This window comes from Zootoca vivipara, chromosome 1, assembly GCF_965207765.1.
Source record: "Zootoca vivipara chromosome 1, rZooViv2.hap1.1, whole genome shotgun sequence".
In the NCBI taxonomy this organism is placed as follows: domain Eukaryota; kingdom Metazoa; phylum Chordata; class Lepidosauria; order Squamata; family Lacertidae; genus Zootoca; species Zootoca vivipara.
Genome location: NC_142582.1, coordinates 75,032,547 through 75,057,978, shown reverse-complemented (window position 1 = coordinate 75,057,978; position 25,432 = coordinate 75,032,547). Strand labels below are relative to the sequence as shown.

The 25,432-nt window shown below is 44.2% G+C and overlaps 1 protein-coding gene across 1 annotated transcript in view; it reads left to right on the top strand.

Moving 5' to 3' along the window:
- The first annotated feature begins 2,479 nt into the window (after window positions 1-2,479).
- Window positions 2,480-25,432, top strand: part of SLC17A6 (solute carrier family 17 member 6) — a 52,461-nt gene continuing 29,508 nt past the window's right edge. Inside the window, exons 1-3 of the mRNA XM_035117534.3 lie at window positions 2,480-2,700; window positions 6,148-6,400; window positions 8,327-8,445. Of these exons, the coding sequence (XP_034973425.1) occupies window positions 2,615-2,700; window positions 6,148-6,400; window positions 8,327-8,445 (458 nt within the window). The 5' untranslated portion in view covers window positions 2,480-2,614. The remainder of the gene's footprint in view (window positions 2,701-6,147; window positions 6,401-8,326; window positions 8,446-25,432) is intronic.

The following is a 25,432-nucleotide window of genomic DNA, read 5'->3' as shown; positions in this document are numbered from 1 at the left end:
GACCTAATGGTCAGGGGTCCCTTTACCTTTACCACAAATTTTATGGTATGTTTTTAGTATACCTATAATCCTTTGCTTATTAGAGACCACCACACATCCCCCCCCAAAAAAATGTTTTGCATGGGTAAATTTTGAGTTATCAAAATGTTCAAACGTAGGGAGTCTATGGCTTGGCTTTTGAAAAATATGAGGTGCTCAGTAATTAGCTAATTGGGAACCACTGCTTTAGATAATTGAAGGCCAGAGGATTTCTGGCCATTTGACTGTGGGCCCCAAAAACAGCAGGTGACAAAGCCTACTTAGAAGAGGCATTTTCACCTCTCTGTAACTCAGAGGAGAATGTATCTTCTATTACTTTGGCTATTGTGATGTGTTTGTGTATTTTTATTTGGAACAGTTGTTCTATTAATACACACATGCATGCAGATTAGAAAATTAATAATCATAATCATATGATTAAAAAATACAGATTTATTTAATCTGGTGATAGCATTAAGATTTAGAAAAAAGCTTTCCCTTTCAGCACAGAGAAATTTATTTTCCTAAAAAAAGGTGCATTCATAGACTCTGAAGTGACATGAATCAAGGTAACATATAATGATACACAAGTCTCGAAATAAATAAAGACAAACAAAACCTTTTACTTAGAAATGGTAATATGTAAAACATTATAATTTTATTAGACATATATTTTCTGCTCACATATTAATGCAGCATTTTACAAAGCAGGAGGAACTGGTTATGAATGTCCAGTGAAACTGAACATCACAGGAGTAATTAATGCAAGTCTTGTTGAACACCATTGTCCTTCCACCAGAGGGCATCCTTAGTAAAAACATTTTAATCACAGCAACATCAGTGTACTTAGATCACAGCAACAGGGGCACATTTTTATCAAGTAATTACAGTAAGTGTGTTGCTACCAATTTTTTTTGTTATGAACCAAGTGACCAAGGCCCAAATTCGAAATGTGCCCATTTATAGGTAGATGTTTTGCCTTTCATAAAACTATACTTTTGCCATCAAAATAAATAAGAACTGAACAGTGTTTTTCAAGAATATGAAACTTGTGGGAGTCACTTCTGGAGTATGAGAAGTCCCTGCATAGTCAGATATTCTGTCCCTTTCACCTTCCTGGCATCTCGCCAGGATAAGAGATTTCTACCATAATATAAATTATTGGACTATATTTTGATCAGGAGGAGCTAAATCTGAGCATCACAGTTCGGGCCTATTATTTAGGAAGAATAGATAAAATATTAAACACACACACATCAAAGATAGATATACAACCAGTCCATAGTAAATAAATGTCATAAAATATTATGCCCATAAAATAAAGATTCAATGGTTTCCTAATTATACAATCTGAGAGGTGGCCTTATTTATCTATTTATTATAGCTTTCACTAAATGTCTCATGATTTGCTGTTTTGTTTGCAGATCACTGCTTAAAATGGTGTCTTTTTAGGAAGGAAGTCTTCAGTTTATTTTGCTATACTGCAGCAAAAGCTGCTGAAATGTACTCTAGTGCTTGTACTGCGCAACTGGGTCAGTCAATGCGTCAGGAAAGGGAGTCAAACGTGGGAATCCGAAAGTTAATTGTCAGCGTCTCGTAAACCCCCGGTTGTTTTTTAGAAGTACACTGCTCTCTGGAAAACCTGGAGACGGAGAGACCTTGACTCGGCTCCTCTTTGGTTTCCATGGCATCCGCTCTTCATTGACTTCATTGTAATGAGCCCGCCCAATTCCCCTGGAACATTGATGGTGGAGGAAAGCTTCCGATTGCTCTCTCCGTGGTGCTGAAAACCGTTCGGAACACGCTCTGTTCCTTGTGCACTATCCATGGTGCTGAAATCTCTCTGGGAGGCGCGGCAGTGAAGGAAGGTGGCGAAGAATTGACATCTACGTCTGACGGTGTGACCCCTGCAACTGTGCTTTAGACCACTCTTTCCAGCACTGGAGCAACTGGTTGACGTGTTGCACACCAGTGCCAGAGTTTGTAACACAATCATCAGGGATTCACCCAAATTGGCATGAAGTAGGCACTGGGAAGGTTTGTATGCATCCTCTTTTGAAGTCTACATCGCCTGACGACTCACTACCTCTATCTATCCCAAATGCAGTAAAATAATCAGCACCAATCCAGGATTTTACTTACAAATTGGACTTTGAATCCAGGCGGTTCTCTTTTTTCAAACTCGCCATGGCTCCTCCTGCACCTTTTGCTAGTGGATCCTTCACCTCCAGGAAGACCTTCTAGTTGTGTCTCGCAACTTCTGTTCTATTCAGAAATCCGTGGGCTGTATGTAGACACTCAATCGTCTCCTCTTTCTGGCGCTGGCTCTGCTCCTTCCTTCCTCGTCCACAGTCACACACATACACGCATACACAGAATCTCTCTCTCTCTCTCTCTCTCTCTCTCTCTCTCTCTCTCTCTCTCTCTCTCACACACACACACACACACACACACACACACACACCTCTTTATCTGGATGCACACCAATAGCCATTTTATGGAGAAAAGTTAGACATGGAACCAATATGAGCCATCATCACTGTTTATAAGGGTGCCCTAGCCAACCAAGTGAACGCGAGTTAAAACCTTTGCAGGAATGGAGTCCGTAAAACAAAGGATCCTGACCCCTGGCAAGGAGGGGCTGAAAAATTTAGCTGGGAAATCGCTGGGTCAACTCTACAGGTAAGGGAGAGGATTTTCTTTGGTGGGTAAGCATATTTACCATTATGGAGCTTCTTAAACTGAGACTCCTTACTTCACTTCTGATACGAGGATAATTTCACATACAGGTCTGGCCAAACGCGGGTGTTATCTGTGCTCTTTGGGTTTTGCTAGCTCCGGCTTTAACTTCAAGAAAATGGTTTTGATATTTAAGCATTTAACACCCTTCTATTGGGAAGTAGGCACCAGTGGTTTCAATATATTTGTTTCCAGACGTTATCTTAGAAACACAATCAGAAAAATCATACCAGTGTTGGGTATTTTATTCATTTTGTTCTGTGTATTTAGAACTGCACAATGAGCAATGTAGAAAATGCTTTCTTTTATTGGGGAGGGGGAACCCATTTGCACTGTATTTGGGTTTTAGTTTACCATTTCTTTATAAGAAAGTTTTCCCCCTCCCCCCCCGGAAGATTTAGCACGATTTTCGATTTGGATTCCCCATTCCCCAGTGTATTCGCTCTTCAGACGAAGAAAAACATGGAGATGCATAAATAATTGATAATCTAATGTCTTCTTTCTGGAACACATATAAAAGTTAGACCATAGGAAAGAGACACTGAGGGAAACGTGTGTCCTCCTACTCAACCACCCCTTTATCCTTACACAGAAATGTACTACAAAAGAAACAGTTTGAAAAAGTACCGCAGCAAACCTTAGTTACAAAAATACATCTGAATTCGTGAAAATGGATCGTGAAAATACTGCAGCCTCCCTCTTAATTAAACCAAAACGAAACTAATTGGTAGCTAAAATAATAGCATTTGAGAATGAAAATATAATGCAAAATTGATTAATTTATCAATCTTAAAAAATAATAATCACTATTTCCCCTTATGCACATTCAGAGTGGCAGGTTAATACCTGAATAGGAAGGTCACCTTTGGTTGAGCAAAGCCACCATTGCGGCAATGGAAGCGTTGTTTTATTGGAGAATATTAGGCTACTTTAGAGTAACATCTAGAAAACGGGGGCTGTACTAATTTATAAGTCAAAAGGTATGCAGTAATTTTATTGTAACCGCTGGCTGTACAACCCCCAAACACACACACACACACACACACACACACACACACACACACACCATCCCACATATTTGCTGTCATGCCCACCCACGTAAATATCGCCTTATTTTTACTAGAGAGGAAGAGGACAGCAACGAAATATAATAAAAGCAAAATGTTGTGTGTGTGAAGTATGACAATCTAATACTGCCGCTATAGTCTTAAATAATTTTACAAAGCTGTCTTCGAGAATAAAGTGATATACGAACTGCATTTTTTCATGGTTTTTAAAAACAAATATTGTATTAAAATGTCAAATTAACTCTAGGAATGCTTAATTTCGCATTAGGCTCTAATTTTCTCCTCTTGATCTTAGAATTGCCTCTTTACCGTTCTGTTTCTACAAGTCTTTTTTTTTTTGCTTTCTTTTCTACGCCTACAGTAATACGTGTTGAGAAAGAATATTTGTTTGATTGCATGAGGAGGCAATGTAAACACCAGCTATTATGTGTTATTTCTGATATTGCCTGGATGAGATTAGGATCGGATGTGTTGTGTTGTGTTGTTATGTTATGTTAAAGGTCAAGGACTGAATTTCTTGAAACTCGATATATGCATAGTACACACACACACACACACACACACACACAGAGAGAGAGAGAGAGAGAGAGAGAGAGAGAGAGAGAGAGAGAGAGAGAGAGAGAGAGAGAATAGTAAAATATACCGTATCATACCATCCAAACCCAATCCCAATCTCCCCTCGTCCAGGCAATATAATACATAATACACAACCGTTGATTCTAACGGAAAAACAACTTGCATCCCCTTCCCCAAACTAGCCAGTAAAGGAATATGTGAATAAAATTAAACCCCATAAGATTTACTTCTGGGTAGTCATGTATAGGACTGCGCCGTTAATTCGCTCAACTGGCACAGGATCCAGCTCGGATCCCCGTGGTGTAGAGAAAAACACTTTTTGATCCTAAAACCAGCCGGGACTGTTCCTAGATCTGAACCAATCTGTCTTTATTGACTGGAAGGAATGAAGGTCACCGCTGTACTCCTATTAGAAATTACTAAAAGTGTGGGGTGGTGGTGGGGGTGGGGGTGGTGGTGGTGGTTGAAATCCCTGCAATGGAAGCTCGGATTTGCAAACCGAAAGACAAACGGAATAATATTTCGATCCCATTTCCAAGCCTTCCTTTTGTGAAAGGAAAACGTTTTTCCTCCGTTGGAAAAACTAAGGGAAATTAAAGCAGGCGCGCAACAGGAAGGGCGAGAAACAGCAGCGTGCCTGGAATCAATGGGAATTCAATATTGCTAAGGAACGTTGGGGTGGCCATTCAGATCCCTCCCCATTTGCCGTAACAGCAGTGAGAGAAAGGGCTCTCGGCTCGTCTAGCTACTGCCTGCTTATTCCCCACCCACCGACCCTCTGAGGCCCTCGAAGGCTCGAAAGGAGGGAAGCCTTGCTTGGGAGCGCTTAGTTTTCCACACCGAGGGAGCCGCTGCGCCCATTACACGTTCCTCGGTGTCTTTTCAACCTCCAAGCGCGGGCTGCCTGACAAGGAAGGCCTGGGACGTAGCTGGAGTGCAGGCCAGGCTCACTGAAAAGGCGCCAGGCGGCCATTTTGAGTGCTGGCAGAAAAACCAGACACCTGGCCGTCGCCTCGGAAAGAAGAAGAAGACGCCCTTTCCCTTCTCATTAGGCCTCACCTGGCCTCATGGGCTTGCACACTCCAACCCCCACTTTATAAGAGAGTTAAAGCCCTCTCGCTAAAAGGCAAGCAGACGTGGGTTTCCGCCCTGCTTTCCAGGATATGTTTCTGGTTGCAAAGTAGCCCAACATGGCGTCTCCGCAGTCTAACGCCTCCCATACACCAGGAGATACTGTACATAAGGAATGGAGGGGAGGGGGAAGGAATCAAGAAGCCTGGCAGGGGCGCCTCATTGAATTGCTTTGTGAAACCCACGCAAGAGATGGAAACGTTTCCTAAATCTCGGGTGTTGTGGCGGGATATTTGTCAGTGGTGAGGGAAATAATAAACGTGTGCCAAAGCCCCCTGGCCCTTTTCAAACTTTAATGTAGGGTAGATCTCATCTGCAGCAGAAGGGCCCCGGATTCATTCTCGGGCCTGAAGCGCTGGAAGGTCCGTCAGGGTAGACAGTACTTCCTGAACTAGGCGGGCCAAGGATCTGGCTAAGTGGAAAGCTATGTTCCTACATATCCCCAGCGAGGTTTAGCACTCGCTAAATTGATTTTTAGGGCACACTCCTGGTTCAGATTAAGCCCTGGATCCACCCGCCCTTGCTTTAACCTCTGCCACCATAAAATCCTGAAGATAAATGAGGCCAGGGGATTGGACTCCCTTGACTGAGATCATGTCCTCTTTGGTTTGGGCAGAGTCCTCGAGAAGAAGCAGAAGACCGGCGACACCATCGAGCTCACGGAAGATGGGAAACCCTTGGAGCAGCCCGAGAAGAAGAAGCCCTTGTGCGACTGCACCTGCTTCGGGCTCCCGCGGAGATACATCATCGCCATCATGAGCGGACTGGGCTTCTGCATCTCTTTTGGGATCCGCTGTAACCTGGGAGTAGCCATCGTGGACATGGTCAATAACAGCACTATTCACCGAGGAGGGAAAGTCATCAAAGAGGTGAGAGAAAGAGAGAGACATGTTGAGACCGTTCTCCTCTTCCACCTGCACCATCACGACTCCCAAACGCCCTTCAGGCGTCCATTTTAAGAGCATAGGCTAGAGACTCGGAGAGGTGGCCTGTGTGTCGTCGTCTGACTTCAACGTTTAGGGAAAGGTTCTTTAAGCAGAACTGAAAAACCATTACAAGGAGAGATGAATCCATTCATTAGGTTTTGATCCATTTTTCCCTCCTCTTTCTCCCGTTCCAATTCATTCACCCACCTTACTCATCCGCCTCATTTCCTGTTTCTTTTTTTCTTCCCCCGTTTAAAACCAGACTTGGTTTTGCTGTCGTTGGTATGAGAATTTGGTGCACCTGTTGGCTTTCCATGGAGCTCGGAACGGCTTACATGGTTCACTCCCCAAGCATTTTATATTCATAACAACCCTGTGAGGTCGAGAAAGAACGTAGCTGGCCCGAGATCATCTCATGAGCTTCCTGGCTGAGTGGGGCTTTGAACCTAAGGTATCCCACCCATAAATAAAAGATGTAGCTCCCCCACTCTCTTGCACACAATTATATTTTAGAAGACGACCAGCTCCACGGAACTCGAGGCCCAAGGCACACTTGGAAGCAGGTCCCATTGAGTTCAATTGAACTTACTTCCAACTAGGTGTGGCCAGGAGGACCGCAACCGCAATCGATTGAAAATCCTAAATTATTCAGCTGTGAATGGGAGTGAAAGGAGTCCAGGAGCCCGCACAGCACCCCGAGTCGGATCATGATGCTCCACTTCCTGCTTTCGCCTCTTCAGTTCAAACCCAGAGCTGGTCCCAATATCAGACTTCAGCCGTTACATGGCAGCGTCTGCGCTCCGCACTTGCCAAAATCGATAGAGAACAGGGCAGAGGTGGCCCCTCTGGACAACTGCTATTTTAGACCCTGGCCTTAAGCATACTTATATGCCTAATAAATAATAATGATTACACCAAACGGCCAAAAACGACGAAAGAGGTTTGTTTCCCCACTCCCTCTCTGGAAAGTTCGAAATTAAGGAGATGACGGTCCATCAGTCGTTTTTTACATCGCGATGGTCAAATCAGGTCCGTCTTGGTTTTTAAAAAGCGAGGGAGGGAATCTTTATTAAGAATATGAGGAAAGCGAAGCAAATCTATATCAAACCCCTAAACTCGGAGGGAAGGTGAAGCTTAGCTTATAGGCGGATAAATGTTCGTCGCTTCAACAAGTCCCCCCCTTAATAATCCTTTTTTGTGAGGAAAATATAGCAAGGTGTTTGTGTCCAATGGAACAACAAACAAATAGTACTCGAGAACGTGAAATGGTTCACAAAATAACGCCCCACCCCCGTCCCCAACCATTTCTCCCAAGGAAAAAACAGACCAACACAAAATAAGAAAGTGGCAAAGGTATCTTATTTATACAATGAAATAAATTGCTGGACGGATCCGTTGCAAACACTGTTGTGTTCGGAAGCTTTTGAACATTATGTTTGATTTGAACCTGGCGGTCGCCCAGGAAATTCATCAATCCACTTGTGACCCTTTTCAAATATAGTCGACCCCCTCTACTCCCCAATATGCTAATCTGGAATCATAAAGTCCCAGAGTACAGTATCCTCCTAGTATAATCATAAAAATACTACTAATAATTAATAATGAACAACAATTAAGAATATATAGGTTACGGAGATGTTAGCAATCCCCGTCCTTAAAACCTCCCCGATGTGTGTGTTTGGGATAATTGTTGAATTTAGCAGCGTCAAGGGAAACCACATTCATATTCTGTGGCTGACCCCTGCAGGTACCCTCTATGGACCTTGGCTTAGCACCGACCTGTCCTTTCTAAATGACTGCTTACAACGCATCTTCTTTTTCTTCCCTCTGTCTTTCCTTTCCTTTCCTTGGCTTGGTCGCTTTCGGAAGAAAGCGAAGTTTAACTGGGATCCGGAGACGGTTGGCATGATCCACGGTTCTTTTTTCTGGGGCTATATAATCACGCAGATCCCCGGGGGATATATTTCATCCAGGCTGGCAGCTAACAGGTAATGGCAACCCGATCTCTCTCCTCCTCCACGTGCGAAGTAAGTAAACAAAGAGCGAGATGTCTGCTCCGCGTGGTGTTGGGTTATTCTATGGTTGGTGTTTCTGCTGACAAGGGAAGAGGCAGAGAGCCGCGGGGACCTGTTTTTGGCTCTGGGCTGCTTCTTTTCCTGCATGGGCTGTTGGAAAGAAGCAGCCTCCTGTCTTGGGGAAACCTGGATGAGCCACACTGCGGAGTTCAGCCCCCACCCCGCTATGGTGCAAAACGTAGCAGCGCAGTGCGGAGTGGTGCTCCCCATCCTCCAGTACGTGGGCGCAGACTCAGAGGCCAGAATAGTTTGGCTTTGCAGCCAATTTTTGTTGGTGGAGCGACAGACTGTTTTTGTGTTAGACGAACTGAACAGAAGGGGAATTCTCTCACGCTTAGGAGACAAGGCAGGGCTCCTCCAGTGGTACATACAGTCAGGTCACTTTTTATAGACTCTGCTTTTACGCCTCTTCTCTCCAGCCCATCTTTAGATGTGTTAGCTTCTGGCATTTCTGCTCCAAAGTCCTGCTTTGAGGGACTACTGGACACACCATCCCTGGCAGAGTCTCTCGCTCTCCCTGCCAAGGATTCCTGGTCTTTTGCCGCAGGATACATTTCAGTTCAGTCCGGAATAAAACCCACCGCCGGTTCTGTGAATCCCATGAGACTTGCTCCCAAAGAAGGGTCTGTGGGGATTGCAGCCTAAACACGGCATTGCTAGGTGTGTGTCAGTTCTAGCTGAAATCACTGCCATTTTTATCCGAAATCTGAGACCATTCATTAAACGGTCATCGTTTATCATCGATCATTTCGGCTCATGTCGCGTCTTTCAGTTTCAACATACAGCGCCCAAGGCTGCTCAAAACAATGACAACCAAAAAAATGGGGCGGGGAGTCCAGGCTCCCTTCCAAGCCCAGTTGAAACGAAGTATTTTGATAGCTGAAGCCTAAAGTAATAAAAAACACAACACTGACTTTCAGTCAAATTCTTCAGCTTAACTAAATTGATTATTGATTATAATAATCATACTCTACTACTACTACTTACCATTTAGTTAGCAGATTAACAATTGTGCACATTTTCGTTGGACCGAAACGGGTTCGTGTTAGCAAAACACGAATCTCCTGTTTTTACATTGTTATTATTGGTTTTACTGTTACACTTTATGATATGTATTGTTTCTGGCGTTGTTTCCAGTTACTGTATTATTATTCAGGCATTAAGATATCATTCATATATGAAAGCCCTGGGTTTTTTTGGAGGGGGGGGAGGTTGTGTTGTGTTTTTTGCACATCCCTGAAACGTAGTATCCTCGTTCGCTTGCTTGCTCGACGGTTCGGAACTATTTCATGCGGTCTGGCTGGGCTCTCTGTTCATACCGTCTGCTTCAAGTAGAGACAAGTCCATTTGTTTCGCTCAGGTTATATAAAACCCGCAGAGCTTTTGGGGCAGCCGTCGGTGCGGAGTCGAGTGCGTTATTATTAATTATCCCCACTTGTTATTTATTTATTTAAACAAAAAGACTGTGCGTAGCGTTCGTATCTCTCAGATGAACGGTGGGGGTCCTTCTTAATGGGCAGCCGAAGGGGAGCTGAATGAGGCGCCCGCTGCACGAAGCAGGAGAGAAAGTGCTTTCCAAGAGAGCTTTGCACAATGAAAGGGAAGTGCAGATGGCGCGGGGTCTTAAGGCTCCGTTTCTATGGCGCCTGCCAAGGAGGTTTCAGGAACCCGAGGGGCGATTCTACCTGTTAATTAGATCCTCGGAGGATTCCCGGGCGCAGGAGGCATCCAGAGCCACCCTCGCTGAGAGGAGCGAGGGGGTCCTAGCGCCGCTCCTTGGCGCCGCGCTCTTTCCAACCCGGAAGCAGGCATCCGCGGGCAGGGACTGGATGTTCCAAAGAACAAAGTATCCGCGCGTAGAGGCCCTTTAGACTAATCCATCAGCCAGTGCAGACGTGCTGATCGCCCCCCGAATCGATCGCCTTTCCACCCACGCCGCCTGCTCGGATCCCGCGCTTGCAGCTCTGAATGGGGAATGCTTGTGCTATTTCAAAACCCCTCCCTCTCTTAGTCCGCAGTCATGAATCAAAGTTACTGTATTCACACACGCGCGCGCATGTCACCAGCTACCGTAGCTTTCTAGGGTGGCAGGCGGATGTCAACCCGATCGTCATTTCTTGCCCTGGGCAGATCTTCAAGGTTTCCACCAGTTGTTTGGCTTGAGTAAAAAAGGAATCGCCACCGCTATCAACCCCCATCGGAGCGCTTCAAACTACTCCGGGTCTTTATCTGCACAAATGGGAAACGGGGTAACCTAGCTGTAGACTGAATTTCCAAAGGGAAAGCGGATGGGGGTGGAAAATTCCTGCAGAGAAGATTCCTTTCCCTGAACATCCTCAGTGCGACTCTATTAATTTGAATTTTGCGTTGCATGGGAGAGCACCACCTGATCTAGAATCTGCGCTGATTTAAAGCTGGACTCCTATAACCACTTACCTGGGAGTAAGCCCCGTTGTACTCGGTAGACCTTTCTTCTGAGTAGACGTGCATAGGACTCCCAGTTCAGATTAACCGGAATATACAGATTTGGAAAGGCAGCAGTAAACCCTAATCCACTTCCCCCCGAACCAGCTACTGGATTGCTACTTCAACCTCCCCGAAGTCTTGCGTGTGGGTGTGCAGGGTGTGTGTGTCCTCTTCTTCAGCCCTAATCCTCTCCGAATTTCAATTACAGTTGTGCGAACTGGTAGATGTGGAGGGAAAGGAATGGCACGTAACTAATTCGGAATGCGTAAAGGCAGACAGCGACAAGATGGAAACCGAGGAAATGGCGACTCACGACAGTCAAGTTGTTAGCCAAAACAGGGGCAGTTCTCCATAGAACGGACCGTGGCCGATATTATAAATCAGGCACCCCCAAACTGCGGCCCTCCAGATGTTTTGGCCTACAACTCCTATGATCCCTAGCTAACAGGACCAGTGGTCGAGGAAGATGGGAATTGTAGTCCAAAACATCTGGAGGGCCGAAGTTTGGGGATGCCTGTTATAAATCAAACCTGTATGCTTAAAAGGCGCATTGAAATCAGATCACCTGCTAGTTTCTAAATCAATGCAATGGGCATTCTATCAACCGTTTTGGAGGAAAAGTCCAGTTGTATTTCGGGGGTTGGGGAGCCTTGTAATACATACATACATGCATGCATGCATGCACACGGAAGCTGGGAGTTTTTATTTACAGAACTCTCAACTGACTCTTCTGGGCGGAGGGCCCGAGGTTTCCTTAGGTGGCTTATATTAAGTTCTGTTCATAAACCTGGATTTGGCTTTACCACAATGGATTTTTCTTCTACCGGTATATAGGCAAATATGGGTGGCATGACGACTGGGACATCCTGCTTTGGAGCAGCTGGGCTAGTGTCTCCTTGCAGACCTACCAGCCGGGCTCCGCCCATATTGAGGAAGTCATTGCGTGTTCCACCACCAACCACAATCCACAGTTAAGATAATACGAGTGAGTGGACATTTCATCCAAACGAATGGATGGATGGTTCCTCCATATGCATGATAGTTTCCCCATACCAGTGCATGGTCATTTATTCCATAGGAGTGAATGGTTATTATCTCCTCCATACGAGTGAATGACTACAGTGTTCCTTCTCCATTCACTTGGATGGAGCTAGGGAAAACAGATGCCGCTGGGAAAATGGCACGGGGCGATTTTGTTCCACATTATTGCAAAGGCAGTCAATATGGTGCAGTTGCCAATCTTTGACCTACAACCATTTATCAGCGCCGCTAGCACAACCAATGTTCAGGGATGAGAGAGTTGCAGGGAAGGGCATCGCGTTAGCTACCCTTGCGGCAGAAAATGGCACTGAGTTGTTGTTTTTACGGTGGTCATAGTCAGGATTTTTGCTAGGAGGAGCAGGACTCTTGTTAGGGGGGACAGAAGACATGATTGGTCAGTTAGTTAAGTATTTCTATTGTTTTATTACGCCCATGATTATGGGTAAATCTGGATACTCGAAAGAATGAGCAGGCAGGGCAGCGCAGCGCTTTCCCGACTGGACTGCGCGCTTCGGGGTGCAATACTGTAGAATGTCTCCATCACATTACAAGAGTTTTCCGCTGGGCGAGAGGAGCGAGGCAGGCAGACGGTCTCTTTGGGGACACAGGGAGAGGGCGGCATGATTTCAGACTGCGGAGGATATGTGGCTATTTGTTTCTGACCAGGCAGCGCCAGTCTTGCAAGGGCTCGCTGGTCTCCGCATCAGCAATCGGGGATTGTTTACTAAACCGTAATTGTAGCCATTTTCGTATAATGCCATGCATTTCCCCAATACAAAGGGGGAATGAAAGCCTCAGTTAACACACATTCAGGTGCCCATCAGAGAGCTCTTCTTACCAAGTCCATTTAGTCTCGAGTTAAAGAGGAAATAACGATTGCGCTTTTATCTTATTAGCCGAGCCTATAAAGGAGCCGACGACGTCGCCAGTCTCCCCTGGTGCTGTTCCCCCCCCCACTGACTTTGTATTTTCTGTCCAGCCAAATCCATCACAGTTGCTTGCACCCCACTTCACCCCTTAGGCCTAGTTTCAAGACGTGCAATGAACGGAGAGTGTATCCTGTTTGGTGTAGTGCTGTTAATTAGGAGCAGGGTGCGATCCCTTCACAAAGTATACCACACGGGAACGTTTGTAAAGAGAGCAATATTTTAATCCAGTGTTTTCTCAGATTCAGTTGACTCACACCAGCAGAACCGTCAATCAGTCAATTCTTCATTCAGGGATTTTGAAGGTGATTAACTTTCTTGGTGTTTTTTTTAAAACAGTGTAATCAATAAATGAACATAAAAATGGTTGGTATAGAATACAGGTGATGCTTTCAGGGTTTAAGAAGACTCTAACAGGGTCAGTTTGAAGGGAAAAACATGAAAACAAACAATCTGAAATCCATGATCAAAACTGAAAAACTCTATAAATAAAAAAGCTAGAAATACAAGTAATTGTCCCCCCCCCATTGCAAAGGATGAACATTTTATTGTGAGGGACAGCTCTAATTAAAACCTGATTAAAAATCCAAACAATCTGAGATTAATTAATAAAATCAATTACACCAATTTAAATAAACGACACCATTAACAAGCTGTTGTCATGCACACCACACGGTACTAAAAGTACTCTTACTTGCTCTAGCAAGGAAAATAAAATGACACTCAAATACATGGATGTGTATTGTGTAGCAGATCTTTTTATCATGACTGAACTAAAATGACTAAGCATAATAATAATACATACTTTAATAAATACACTTAATCCTTTTAAATGTTGACAACATAGTGGTGTTTTAATTTTTAAAAAAATGCTCAGAGCTCTCCAGATTGATGACAATGACCTTTATTTTTATAAAAATGTCATGCATCAGCAGACTCCATTTTCATGTGCATGCATCTATTTGACTGAAGAGAGAGAGAGAGAGAGAGAGAGAGAGAGAGAGAGAGAGAGAGAGAGAAGATTAGCATGCAGAAACATCAGAGTATAAGAAGACCCCTGCTGGATCAGGCCAAGTCCCATCTAGTCCACCATCCTGTTCTCATAGTGGCCACCCAGATGCCTATGGGAAGCCCAAAAGTAGCACCTGAGTGCAACGGTGTGCTTCCCTCCTGCAGTTCCCAGCAACTGGTTTCCAGAAACAGATTGCCTCCAATAGTGAATTATAACAATAATTATTATTTCTATAATGAAATTATAGAAATACTGTGGCTGGCTAAAATTTTGTAGGTAACTTTTGAGTACAATGGTGCATATGTTTTGGATGTCTTACCTGGATGGGAGAATTGACTATGGAAGTTCTGTAGAAACAGTTTGTCTATCCAAATTCAGGGCACACATTTTAGTAGATTTTCTGTCCAGTCTCAACTAGATTATCTGTTGTAAAGGTTATGGAAGAGCTAACTGGCTTCTGAAAGGTTTCCCCAGTGGTGGGCCTTCTGGAGCTAGTTTCTAGGCACCACACCATAGCTTCCAAGTTTCCTTGGGCTGCAACTGTACTAGAACCGTGGTTCCCATCCCTAGGATAATTCTAATTGCACAGAAAATGCACAAGACTATTCAGAGACATTATTCAGGCTTTGGCCTAAAGTTTATGGTTGGACCTTCACCCTACTCCTTCGGATAACTCTACCATAGAAACATAGGATGTTGCCTTATAATGATTCAGACCACTGGCCTATGCAACTTGAGCAGTGGTGGCTCTCCAGGGTTTCAGAATGGGAACTCCTCAGTTGTACCTTGATATGCCAGGTATACAAAAAATGTGCTCAAACACTGGAGTGCAGGGTGCTGCTAATCCATGATGTACATGCTTTTGTTTTTGTCATAGCACTCTGACCTCCCCCGGGGCATATTTGTTACTGCCATTCCATATTTTAAATTTTTTTTTAATTTTCATGAAACAGGATATAAGTATAAGCATATCATTATCAAAACAATTGGTTTTCCTCCTCCCCCAGATCAGAAGACTAATACGTTAAAAATTTCCCATAGATCTGTATGCATAGCTGGTGGATGCCAGACATCAAGTGTTCATGTGAATACTTTATAAAGGGGTGTCATATTTCAGTAAAATTGCCTGTATCAGTTGCATCATTCAGGGCATGCACTCTCTCAGTTTCTCAGATAAAGCGATTGTCCATTCTTCCTGTTTCCATTGTGTGATATGTAGAAGATCAAATTCTTTCCAGTTTTTTCCTATGAGCAATCATGACGCCATGATGTACATGTTGAAGCCTTTGGAGAAATTTATAGGAGCTGAGAATCCTATGAACCTAGATACATAACCACAACATAATATGAACAGAATATGAATATGAAATAAACAATGAAAATCCATAGCAGATTATTAATTGGCAGAATTTCCAAAACTGGTTAGAATTCTGGATTAGTTACAATGCACTTGTAATTCTGTAATGAATCAAACATTTTACCTGGGAATAAGTTCCTTAACTTTCAAGAGGTAAGTTTCTGTTCCACTACATTACGGAGATCTACTTCTAACTACAGTATATGTGTTCCAGACTAGCGTATGAGATTGTAGAATGCTTGAGTTGCTGAAGACACAAAATGTCCCTAATACTTCCAATACAAATGGAATTCAACTTCCATACAGTACTTTACCTTACAGCTAGTGATTCCCAACCTTGTTGTTGTTGTTGTTTAGTCGTTTAGTCGTGTCCGACTCTTCGTGACCCCATGGACCATAGCACGCCAGGCACTCCTGTCTTGCACTGCCTCCCGCAGTTTGGTCAAACTCATGTTCGTAGCTTCGAGAACACTGTCCAACCATCTTGTCCTCTGACGTCCCCTTCTCCTAGTGCCCTCAATCTTTCCCAACATCAGGGTCTTTTCCAAGGATTCTTCTCTTCTCATGAGGTGGCCAAAGTATTGGAGCCTCAGCTTCACGATCTGTCCTTCCAGGGAGCACTCAGGGCTGATTTCCTTAAGAATGGATAGGCTTGATCTTCTTGCAGTCCATGGGACTCTCAAGAGTCTCCTCCAGCACCACAATTCAAAAGCATCAATTCTTCGGCGATCAGCCTTCTTTATGGTCCAGCTCTCACTTCCATACATCACTACTGGGAAAACCATAGCTTTAACTATACGGACCTTTGTCGGCAAGGTGATGTCTCTGCTTTTTAAGATGCTGTCTAGGTTTGTCATTGCTTTTCTCCCAAGAAGCAGGCGTCTTTTAATTTCGTGACTGCTGTCACCATCTGCAGTGATCAAGGAGCCCAAGAAGGTGAAATCTCTCACTGCCTCCATTTCTTCCCCTTCTATTTGCCAGGAGGTGATGGGACCGGTGGCCATGATCTTGTTTTTTTTGATGTTGAGCTTCAGACCATATTTTGCGCTCTCCTCTTTCACCCTCATTAAAAGGTTCTTTAATTCCTCCTCGCTTTCTGCCATCAAGGTTGTGTCATCTGCATATCTGAGGTTGTTGATATTTCTTCCGGCAATCTTAATTCCGGTTTGGGATTCATCTAGTCCAGCCTTTCGCATGATGAATTCTGCATATAAGTTAAATAAGCAGGGAGACAATATACAACCTTGTCGTACTCCTTTCCCAATTTTGAACCACTCAGTTGTTCCATATCCAGTTCTAACTGTAGCTTCTTGTCCCACATAGAGATTTCTCAGGAGACAGATGAGGTGATCAGGCACTCCCATTTCTTTAAGAACTTGCCATAGTTTGCTGTGGTCGACACAGTCAAAGGCTTTTGCATAGTCAATGAAGCAGAAGTAGACGTTTTTCTGGAACTCTCTAGCTTTCTCCATAATCCAGTGCATGTTTGCTATTTGGTCTCTGGTTCCTCTGCCCTTTCGAAATCCAGCTTGCACTTCTGGGAGTTCTCGGTCCACATACTGCCTAAGCCTGCCTTGTAGAATTTTAAGCATAACCTTGCTAGCGTGTGAAATGAGCGCAATTGTGCGGTAGTTGGAGCATTCTTTGGCACTGCCCTTCTTTGGAATTGGGATGTAGACTGATCTTCTCCAATCCTCTGGCCATTGCTGAGTTTTCCAAACTTGCTGGCATATTGGGTGTAGCACCTTAACAGCATCATCTTTTAAAATTTTAAATAGTTCAGCTGGAATATCATCACTTCCACTGGCCTTGTTATTAGCAGTGCTTTCTAAGGCCCAACCTTAAACACTTTTAATGGAAATAAGATCCATTGGTTTCCGTATAGTATATTTCCAAGTACAATATTAAAGATAAAAAAATTCCTTCCAGCAGCACCTTAAAGACCAACTAAGTTTTCTTTAAGGTGCTGCTGGAAGGAATTTTTTTTATTTTGTATCAACTACATCAGACCAACACGGCTACCTACCTGTAATATTAAAGATGTAACATTCTCATCCTAAATACTGTGTTTGGAAGCATAGGCTGTTAAAGCCAATGTATCTTATTCCTTGGAAATAAAGAATCTGCATAGTGGAATGGTACTAAATGTATTTACTTATCTTAAAATTCTTATTCCGTCTTTTGACCACAAGAAAGTTCAGTAAATTCCCTAAACACAGAAAATAGATGATCAGGTACAGAAGATTAGACTTTTGCACAGCACTCGGCTTGAACAAAACAACATCTCCCTGTGTGGCATCTAAAAATGGAACAAGGTTTCATTTGTCTATTCATTCCAGAGGCATCTCTTCTCTCATGAGGTGCATAGAGATCTGCCATTGGAGGAACATAATTACAACATCACCATAAATGCTCTAAGGGCAGAGAATAGGAACAAAAAGGTGTCCACTGTGGAGTCACGAGGGTTTAATTTAGCACAGTTACTCCTTTCCTTTCAGGGAAATTCTCAATGAAAAATTAGAAGCCTGGGATCAACTTTCCATTGATTAAATATTAAGAAATCCATTGCATAGGGCTTTTCTATGGCTTTTATGGGCAATTATTTGCTACTGTAACAGATTTGCCAACATAACTCATATGAACATGAGTTCAGAACCATTAACTGATCTAGCCCAGAAAAAGGCAACATACCAAGATCTAGTTACAGGTAGGTAGCCGTGTTGGTCTGAGTCGAAACAAAATAAAAAAATTCATTCAGTAGCACCTTAAAGACCAACTAAGTTTTTATTTTGGTATGAGCTTTCGTGTGCATGCACACTTCTTCAGATACACAGACCTACTTTTCCTTCTTTCACTACACTTGAATCTCACCTTTTCCCCACAACACCATGCTGAGGCAGTGATTTATCAAAGAGCCCACCCAGAGAGTTTTGGGGCTGAATGGCATTTGAATCGATTTTGACAGTCCAAATCTAAATTCAACACTTCATCTGTGCATTAGACTAGTCTGTCCCTTCTTTAGATTCTTTAGATTCTAGGGACGTGATGTTCCACCCGCTACCTAGTACAGTATGTAATGAGCTTGAGCAGACCAGTGATCTTGTAGTCTTTTGCCACCCTTGAATTTCTTTGGATAGGGGCCAGTATTTTTTAATAAAAATATTGGTATGGTAACTTTAAGTAGATCATCAGAATGACTAATCAAAACATTTTGATCTATTAACAGCATGCTCTGAATTAGACAGGAGGTTTTTTTATATAAAAAAGAATGATTTTACAAATACACAAAAAGGGGGGAAAGCCCAGCATCTACCAGTTTAAGAGAGGCACCCCTTCTCATATCAGAGGAGATGCCTAATCTAAAATGGTACCTGTAGAGTGAAATGCACATTGTGAATAATCTAAAAACAAAAATATGCTTTTGACCCTTCAGAACAATTGTTATCCATATATTCATTTCTGAGATTTACTTCAAACAAGCAAGCAAGCAAGCAAACACACACACACACACACACACACACACACACACACACACACAAACTTGGGGTTTCTGGAATGATATCATACCTCCCCCCGGCAACCATAGATAGCATCCAGTATTTCTGAAGGAACAAAGTGAATCTACCATCTTAGGTCTGAGTTTTATTCAGACCATCTTCATCAGATTACCACAAATAGCTAGTACAGGGGTCCCCAGACTTACCGGCGTTTGGGCCGGTTCCCACCGCGCCGATCGCACGGCGGGCCGGCGGGCGGGGGAGTGCACGCCCGTGCGCATGTGCACGGGCGCTTACTGGCGCGCTTCCAGGGTGGAAAAGGCACTGAAAATCCGTTGTGCGCATGTGTATGGGCCTCCCCCGACCCGGAAGTGCACCAGAAATGACCTCTTCCGGGTCGGGAGAGGCCCATACGCATGCGCACAAAGGATTTTCGGCGCTTTTTTCCCGACCCGGAAGAGTGCTGCCGCGCTGCGCGCCATAAGAGCGGGCGGCGGCGGCGGACGTCGCCGCGGGCCAGATTGGCAGGCCAATTGGGCCGCATCCGGCCCCCGGGCCGTAGTTTTGGGGCCCCTGAGCTAGTAGGAACATTCACATGTAGGTTCATTAGTATCACATATCTGCAATTGCTCAGTCAAATTATACATTTTCTTTAAAGGCTGCTGTGGCATTTGCCTGTTCGTTTGGAAATGTCTGTACAGGGGGAGAGAAGGGGTTGATAGGTAGACCAATAGAAAAACCCAGAGGCGGAGCCTACCTGCTTTTAAAAGGCTTAGCCAGAGTTGGGAAGACAGTCGGAAATAGAGAGACAGTTAGTTTGGTTGGTTTCTTGTGGGTGGAAGGCATAGGAGTCAGAGTGGGTTAGAGACAGAGGGGAGACAGAGAGAGTGAATCAGATTACAGTGTTTCAAAGTATTTAAAACTTGTTTGCGTTCACAATGAACTGGAATCTTTGTTAATACGTTACAACCTGACTGAGTCTGAATATATTACCGGGGAAACCCTTAGCTGCCAAGTATCCCGTTTTTCGTGGGAAGCCCCCGGATTTTAATCCGTTTCCCCGCTGTTCTCCTGAATAGAGAAAAATTCTGGAAATCCCCCGGATTTCCTACCTGCCAGGGAGCCTCCATTTTGGGTACTGCTCTGACCATGTGTGGGCACCGGAAATAAGGGCAGAGCGGCACCGGAAGTCACTTCTATGCATGCCCGGTGGCCATCTTGGTGGTGGCCACATGGCGGAGGCTGTCACCAAGATGGCCACCACCATGCGGCCACCACCAAGATGGCCACCGGGCATGTGTAGTAGTGACTTCTGGTGCCGCTCTACCCTATTTCCAGTGCCCACACATGGTCAGAGTGGCCCCGGAAGTTGCTTCTACGCAACTTCTGGTGCCGTGCTGCTGCTAATCCCGCATTTTTCAGTGGTATGGGGAAACCTGGTTGGTAGCAGTGGAAGAGAATAGACGTGGTGGCACAGGGTCAATAGTCTGTGAAATGACCAGGGGCTCTGTATGAACGCCAGCCACATCAGCTAATGGCAATTGAAGCATCTCATTTGCTTTTAAGGAACAGTTTTGAATATCACTATTATAGTTGCTCCTCTTAAAGTGGCCAGTGTCTAAGGAGGCTATGCATTAGCATTCTGTTGTGTGAGCAGGTGACCCTCTATAGTACAGTTCCAAGCACTTTATTTGATCTTCATTTTGGAGTCTTAATTGAGCTAGCTGATGTGAACTTACTTTCCCTTGAAAGCCCAAAAGTTGTCATTTCACATCATCACAGAGTTAATAATTTATCTGAGAAATATAATTGTAATGGGCTTGTTTGGTGATGTGATATTTCAAATCGGCATATTAGTTTGTTAGGTTTTTTTTTTTGCTAAATGTATGAATTATTTAAACAATGGGGTACTTGTAGTATTTTTTTTAAAAAAAGAAATTAATTAATCATTCACTGCTTGTAAGAATTAATTCTGATTGCATGTGTTGTCCCACACAGCCGTTGTACCAGACAGGAACAGAGCAGTCGTGTCTTCATATTTATTATCCAAAATTCTTTTTCAGTCTTGCTGAGGCTGTGCGTATGTTCTTGCTATTATAGCTGGTGTTTGGTAACTTTAGATTTATATCAACATCATCAGCATACTCACAGAGGAAATAATTAGCTGGCGGTGGGACAGATGTATTGAAAAATATGTAAGTTCATCATATAAGGCTCAGGAAAGCCAAATTCATTTCTCATGCTGATTTTAACCCACAGAAGCTCCATAGTTATTGTAATAGGAACTTCGCTTTATTCTGGGTCTATTATTGTCTCTGACTCTCACAGCCATAACTTGACATTTTAAGGTAGAAGAGCAGTGAAGCAACTGGAAAATGTGCACATGAGGATTTAGATGTGCACATAAAGGAAGGACACATTGAATCAACTGGGTGATGTACACATAAGAAGAAGCAGACCAGACCATTTGCTGCTAAAAATAACCACCTTTTCATGGAGACTGATGTCATTCATACAATAATAGTTGGATGTACCATTCATCAAGTGAATTGGAGCCATCATACTGGGACTCTCCAGCTTCTTCTCTATGTTCCCAGTGGTTATGGGGGAGAATACCAGAAAACTCAATATGATTGCCCCAATTCATCATGGTAAATGGCAGCAAAAGGCAACCATTCACCATGATGAAGAAATACTACTACTACTAATAATAATAATACAGGAGTGCCTGGCGTGCTCTGGTCCATGGGGTCACAAAGAGTCAGACACGACTAAATGACTAAACAACAACAACAACAACAACCAATTTTATTTATATCCTGCGCTCCCTGGCCAGAGCCAAGTTCAGGGCGGCTAACATCAAAATGTATAATACATTAAAATATTATTATTATTATTATTATTATTAATTTTTTATTTATACCCCACCCTCCCCAGTCAAAACCGGGCTCAGGGCGGCTCACACCAATAAAATTACAATAAAACATAAAAAGCAATTAATTAAAATACAGATTAAAATACAATATTTAAATTTTAAAGTGCAGCCTCATTTTAAGTACAGTAGTCCATAAATCCAAGCCATGAGGGAGGAAAACACAGGGGTCAGACTAAGTCCAACCCAAAGGCCAGGCGGAACAGCTCTGTCTTACAGGCCCTGTGGAAAGATGACAAATCCCGCAGGGCCCTGGTCTCCTGTGAAAGAGTGTTCCACCAAGTTGGGGCCAATACTGAAAAGGCCCTGGCCCTAGTAGAGGCCAATCTAGCTACCTTATGGCTTGGGATCTCCAGAATATTGTTGTTTGTGGACCTTAAGGTCCTCCGCAGGGCATACCAGGAGAGGCGGTCCCGTAGGTACGAGGGTCCCAAGCCGCAGAGGGCTTTAAAGGTCAAAACCAGCACCTTAAACCTGATCCTGTACTCCACCGAGAGCCAGTGCAGCTGGTAAAGCACTGGATGAATGTGATCCCGTGGCCGGGACCCCGTAAGAAGCCTTGGCGCGGCATTCTGCACCCGCTGGAGCTTCTGGGTCAGCTTCAAGGGCAGCCCCGCGTAGAGCGAGTTACAATAATCAAGCCTGGAGGTGACCGTCACATGGATCACTGTGGCCAGATCAGGGCGAGAGAGGTAAGGAACCAACTGCTTGATACGGCGGAGATGGAAAAATGCCACCTTTGCTGTGGCTGCAACCTGCGCCTCCATGGAAAGGGAGGCGTCGAAGGTTACACCCAAACTCTTGACACAAGGCACTGGCACTAATTGAGCCCCTGCAAGAGATAGCAGTTGCCCCCCCCCCCCGACCCAGCCAGCTTCCAAGCACTTGGTCAGTGTGTCCAGGGCCGAGGCAGGGCGGCCGTCCATCAACAGATAGATTGAGGTGTCATCAGCATATTGATGACAACCCAGCCCAAAACTCCGGACAATCTGGGCAAGGGGGCACATAAAGATATTAAAAAGCATCGGGGAAAGGATTGCGCCTTGTGGGACTCCACACACCAAGGAGTGCTGCGGCGACAACTCCCTCCCTAGTGCCACCCTCTGTCCCCGACCTGAGCAGCCATTGTTGGACTGTGCCCTAAATCCCCACATCGGAAGGCGGTGGTCTAAAAGTTCGTGATCGACCATATCGAAGGCTGCTGACAAATCTAAAAGAATCAGCAGTCCCGGCCCACCTTGATCCAGCTGTCTACGGAGATCATCTGTTAAAGCGACCAGAGCTGTCTCGGTCCCATGACCAGGGCGAAAGCCTAACTGAAATGGATCTAGAGCTGATGTTTCACCCAGAAACCTACCAAGCTGTTCGGCAACCGCTCTCTCAATTATCTTACCCAGGTACGGAAGATTTGAAACCGGGCGATAATTGGATAGATAATTGCCTGGCGTGCTATGGTCCATGGGGTCACAAAGAGTCGGACACGACTAAACGACTAAACAACAACAAAATGATCTAGAGATTTTTTCTTTAAGAGCGGACGCACCACTGCTTCCCTCAACTCCTCTGGGAAAGTCCCTGTGCCAAGGGACAAGTTGATGATCTCACCCAGGGGGCGATCTCACCCATGCTCTAATCAGCCAGGACGGGCACGGGTCAAGGGAGCAAGTGGTGGGCCTTCCAGCTCGGAGGAACCTGTCTACATCGGCAGGGAGTATCTGATCAAAGTTCAGCAATCAACTGAAATACAGCTTAAAATCGTATTAAAATCAAAATAAGATGGCTACCCACAAATTATAACTGTATAGGGGTTGGGAACCTTAAGTACTCACCAAGCTTGGCTATTTGTATGAGCCGATGAGAAGAGGTAGAGCAGGCTCCCCCAAACTTCGGCCCTCCAGATGTTTTGGACTACAGTTCACATCTTCCCCGACCACTGGTCCTGTTAGCTAGGGATCATGGGAGTTGTAGGCCAAAACATCTGGGGGACCGCAGTTTGGGGATGCCTGAGTTAGAGAGACCACTTATATGCAGGGTCTTGTAAGAGGGGGGTGGGTCAGACTGGGCCCTGACCAAAGGCTCCATCTTGCAGGCCCTGTGGAAAGATGTCACAAGACCAGGGCCCTGTGACAGAGCATTCCACCAGACTGGGGCCAGGGCCGAAAAGGCCCTGGCTCTGGTCGAGGCCAGTCTAACCTCCTTGAGGCCCGGGACTTCCAAGATGTTATTGTTTGCGTACCCTAAGGTCCTCCGTGGGGTATACCAGGAGAGGCGGTCCCATAGATACAAGGGTCCCAGGTTGTCCAGGGCTTTAAAGGTTAGAACCAGGACCTTAAACCTGACCCTGTACTCCACTGGGAGCCAGTGCGGCTGGTGTAGCACTGGATGGATGTGGTCCTGCATCTTCTTGGAAAACATAGTATGTGTTCTGCCTCTTTTTCTCTCACTGGGGAAATGCAAATAGATTGACAAAAAAGCAAAACAAAAAAATCCCTGTCCATGACACAAACACACTGGGCTGCCATCAAAGTCTTCAGGCTAAATTACTGCTTTTTCTAGAGTGTGATAATTTGAAACTGTGTACTCTATGTATTGAAACAGCCAAAAGAAAAACAATGTACATTTAAGTATCCCTACACCCACTTAATCTCAAACAGGAAGAGCATGCACTGGTTCTGAAACATGTCCAGAAGAATAGTTCTCTGGTTAATCTCCAAGAAAATAAAGTTGCATACCGGTAAATGTTGATCATATGTATCAGTGTGCTTGGATGTTCAAACTTGATGCTCAAGCAGCAATATTCACAGGACCCTCTTGTTTGATTCCACAAATTGTAGTGGGCCATAAACAAATCTTTATGCTATCTAGTTCTGCTGGATTATTTACTGCAAGGTGTCTGACAAAGCAACTGCATTAAACAAAGTGGTTGTCTGGAGATAAAACACAGATTAACCAGATTCTCTATGGGAAGTGAGATTCTGTAATTCAGAGTGATCATGGTCACACAGTAAACAAGTGTCCTTGAGTTATTTGCCTTGGGTTTAGATTTGTGACAGCAGAATTCAAGGGAATTTAATTTATTTTTTCCAGTCTAGCAGGTGATAATGAGTCCTATTAAAACTTGACTCCCAGTTAAAATAGAATAGTCACATGTGTGTAATTGGAAGACAAGAAAGCTTCACCACCACAGGACAATAAAAAGTATGGGTTGGTGGAATGTTGCTACTGTGCTTCTGCTGTTACTATCTTGAGCATCATTTTTTTTATTCTTACAGTGCTGATTTGTTGTATTCGAAGACACACAAAAAGGACCCTGTATATTCAAACTGTGGCGTACATTCTGAGTGGAATGCCACTCAGGGGATTCTCCCATTGGCTGAAAACAGATGGGTTATTTTTTTCTGTGTCCCCTCCCACTGTGCTTCTGGAAATCTGCTTTGGAAACCTCAGAGGCAACATGAGAGTGGCACAGAGGTTGCATACACACACAAACACACACAAATTAAAAATGCATTACATTCAAATTAAAAAAAACATAGAAATATCAGCAAACCTACTGGTATGGTAGTTACAATGGCAGGCTAGGACTGAGGAGAATCAGGTCCATATTAGTCTTTGCTGTCATGAAAATCACTGAGTGATGTTGGCCAATTACTATTGATACCACCATAA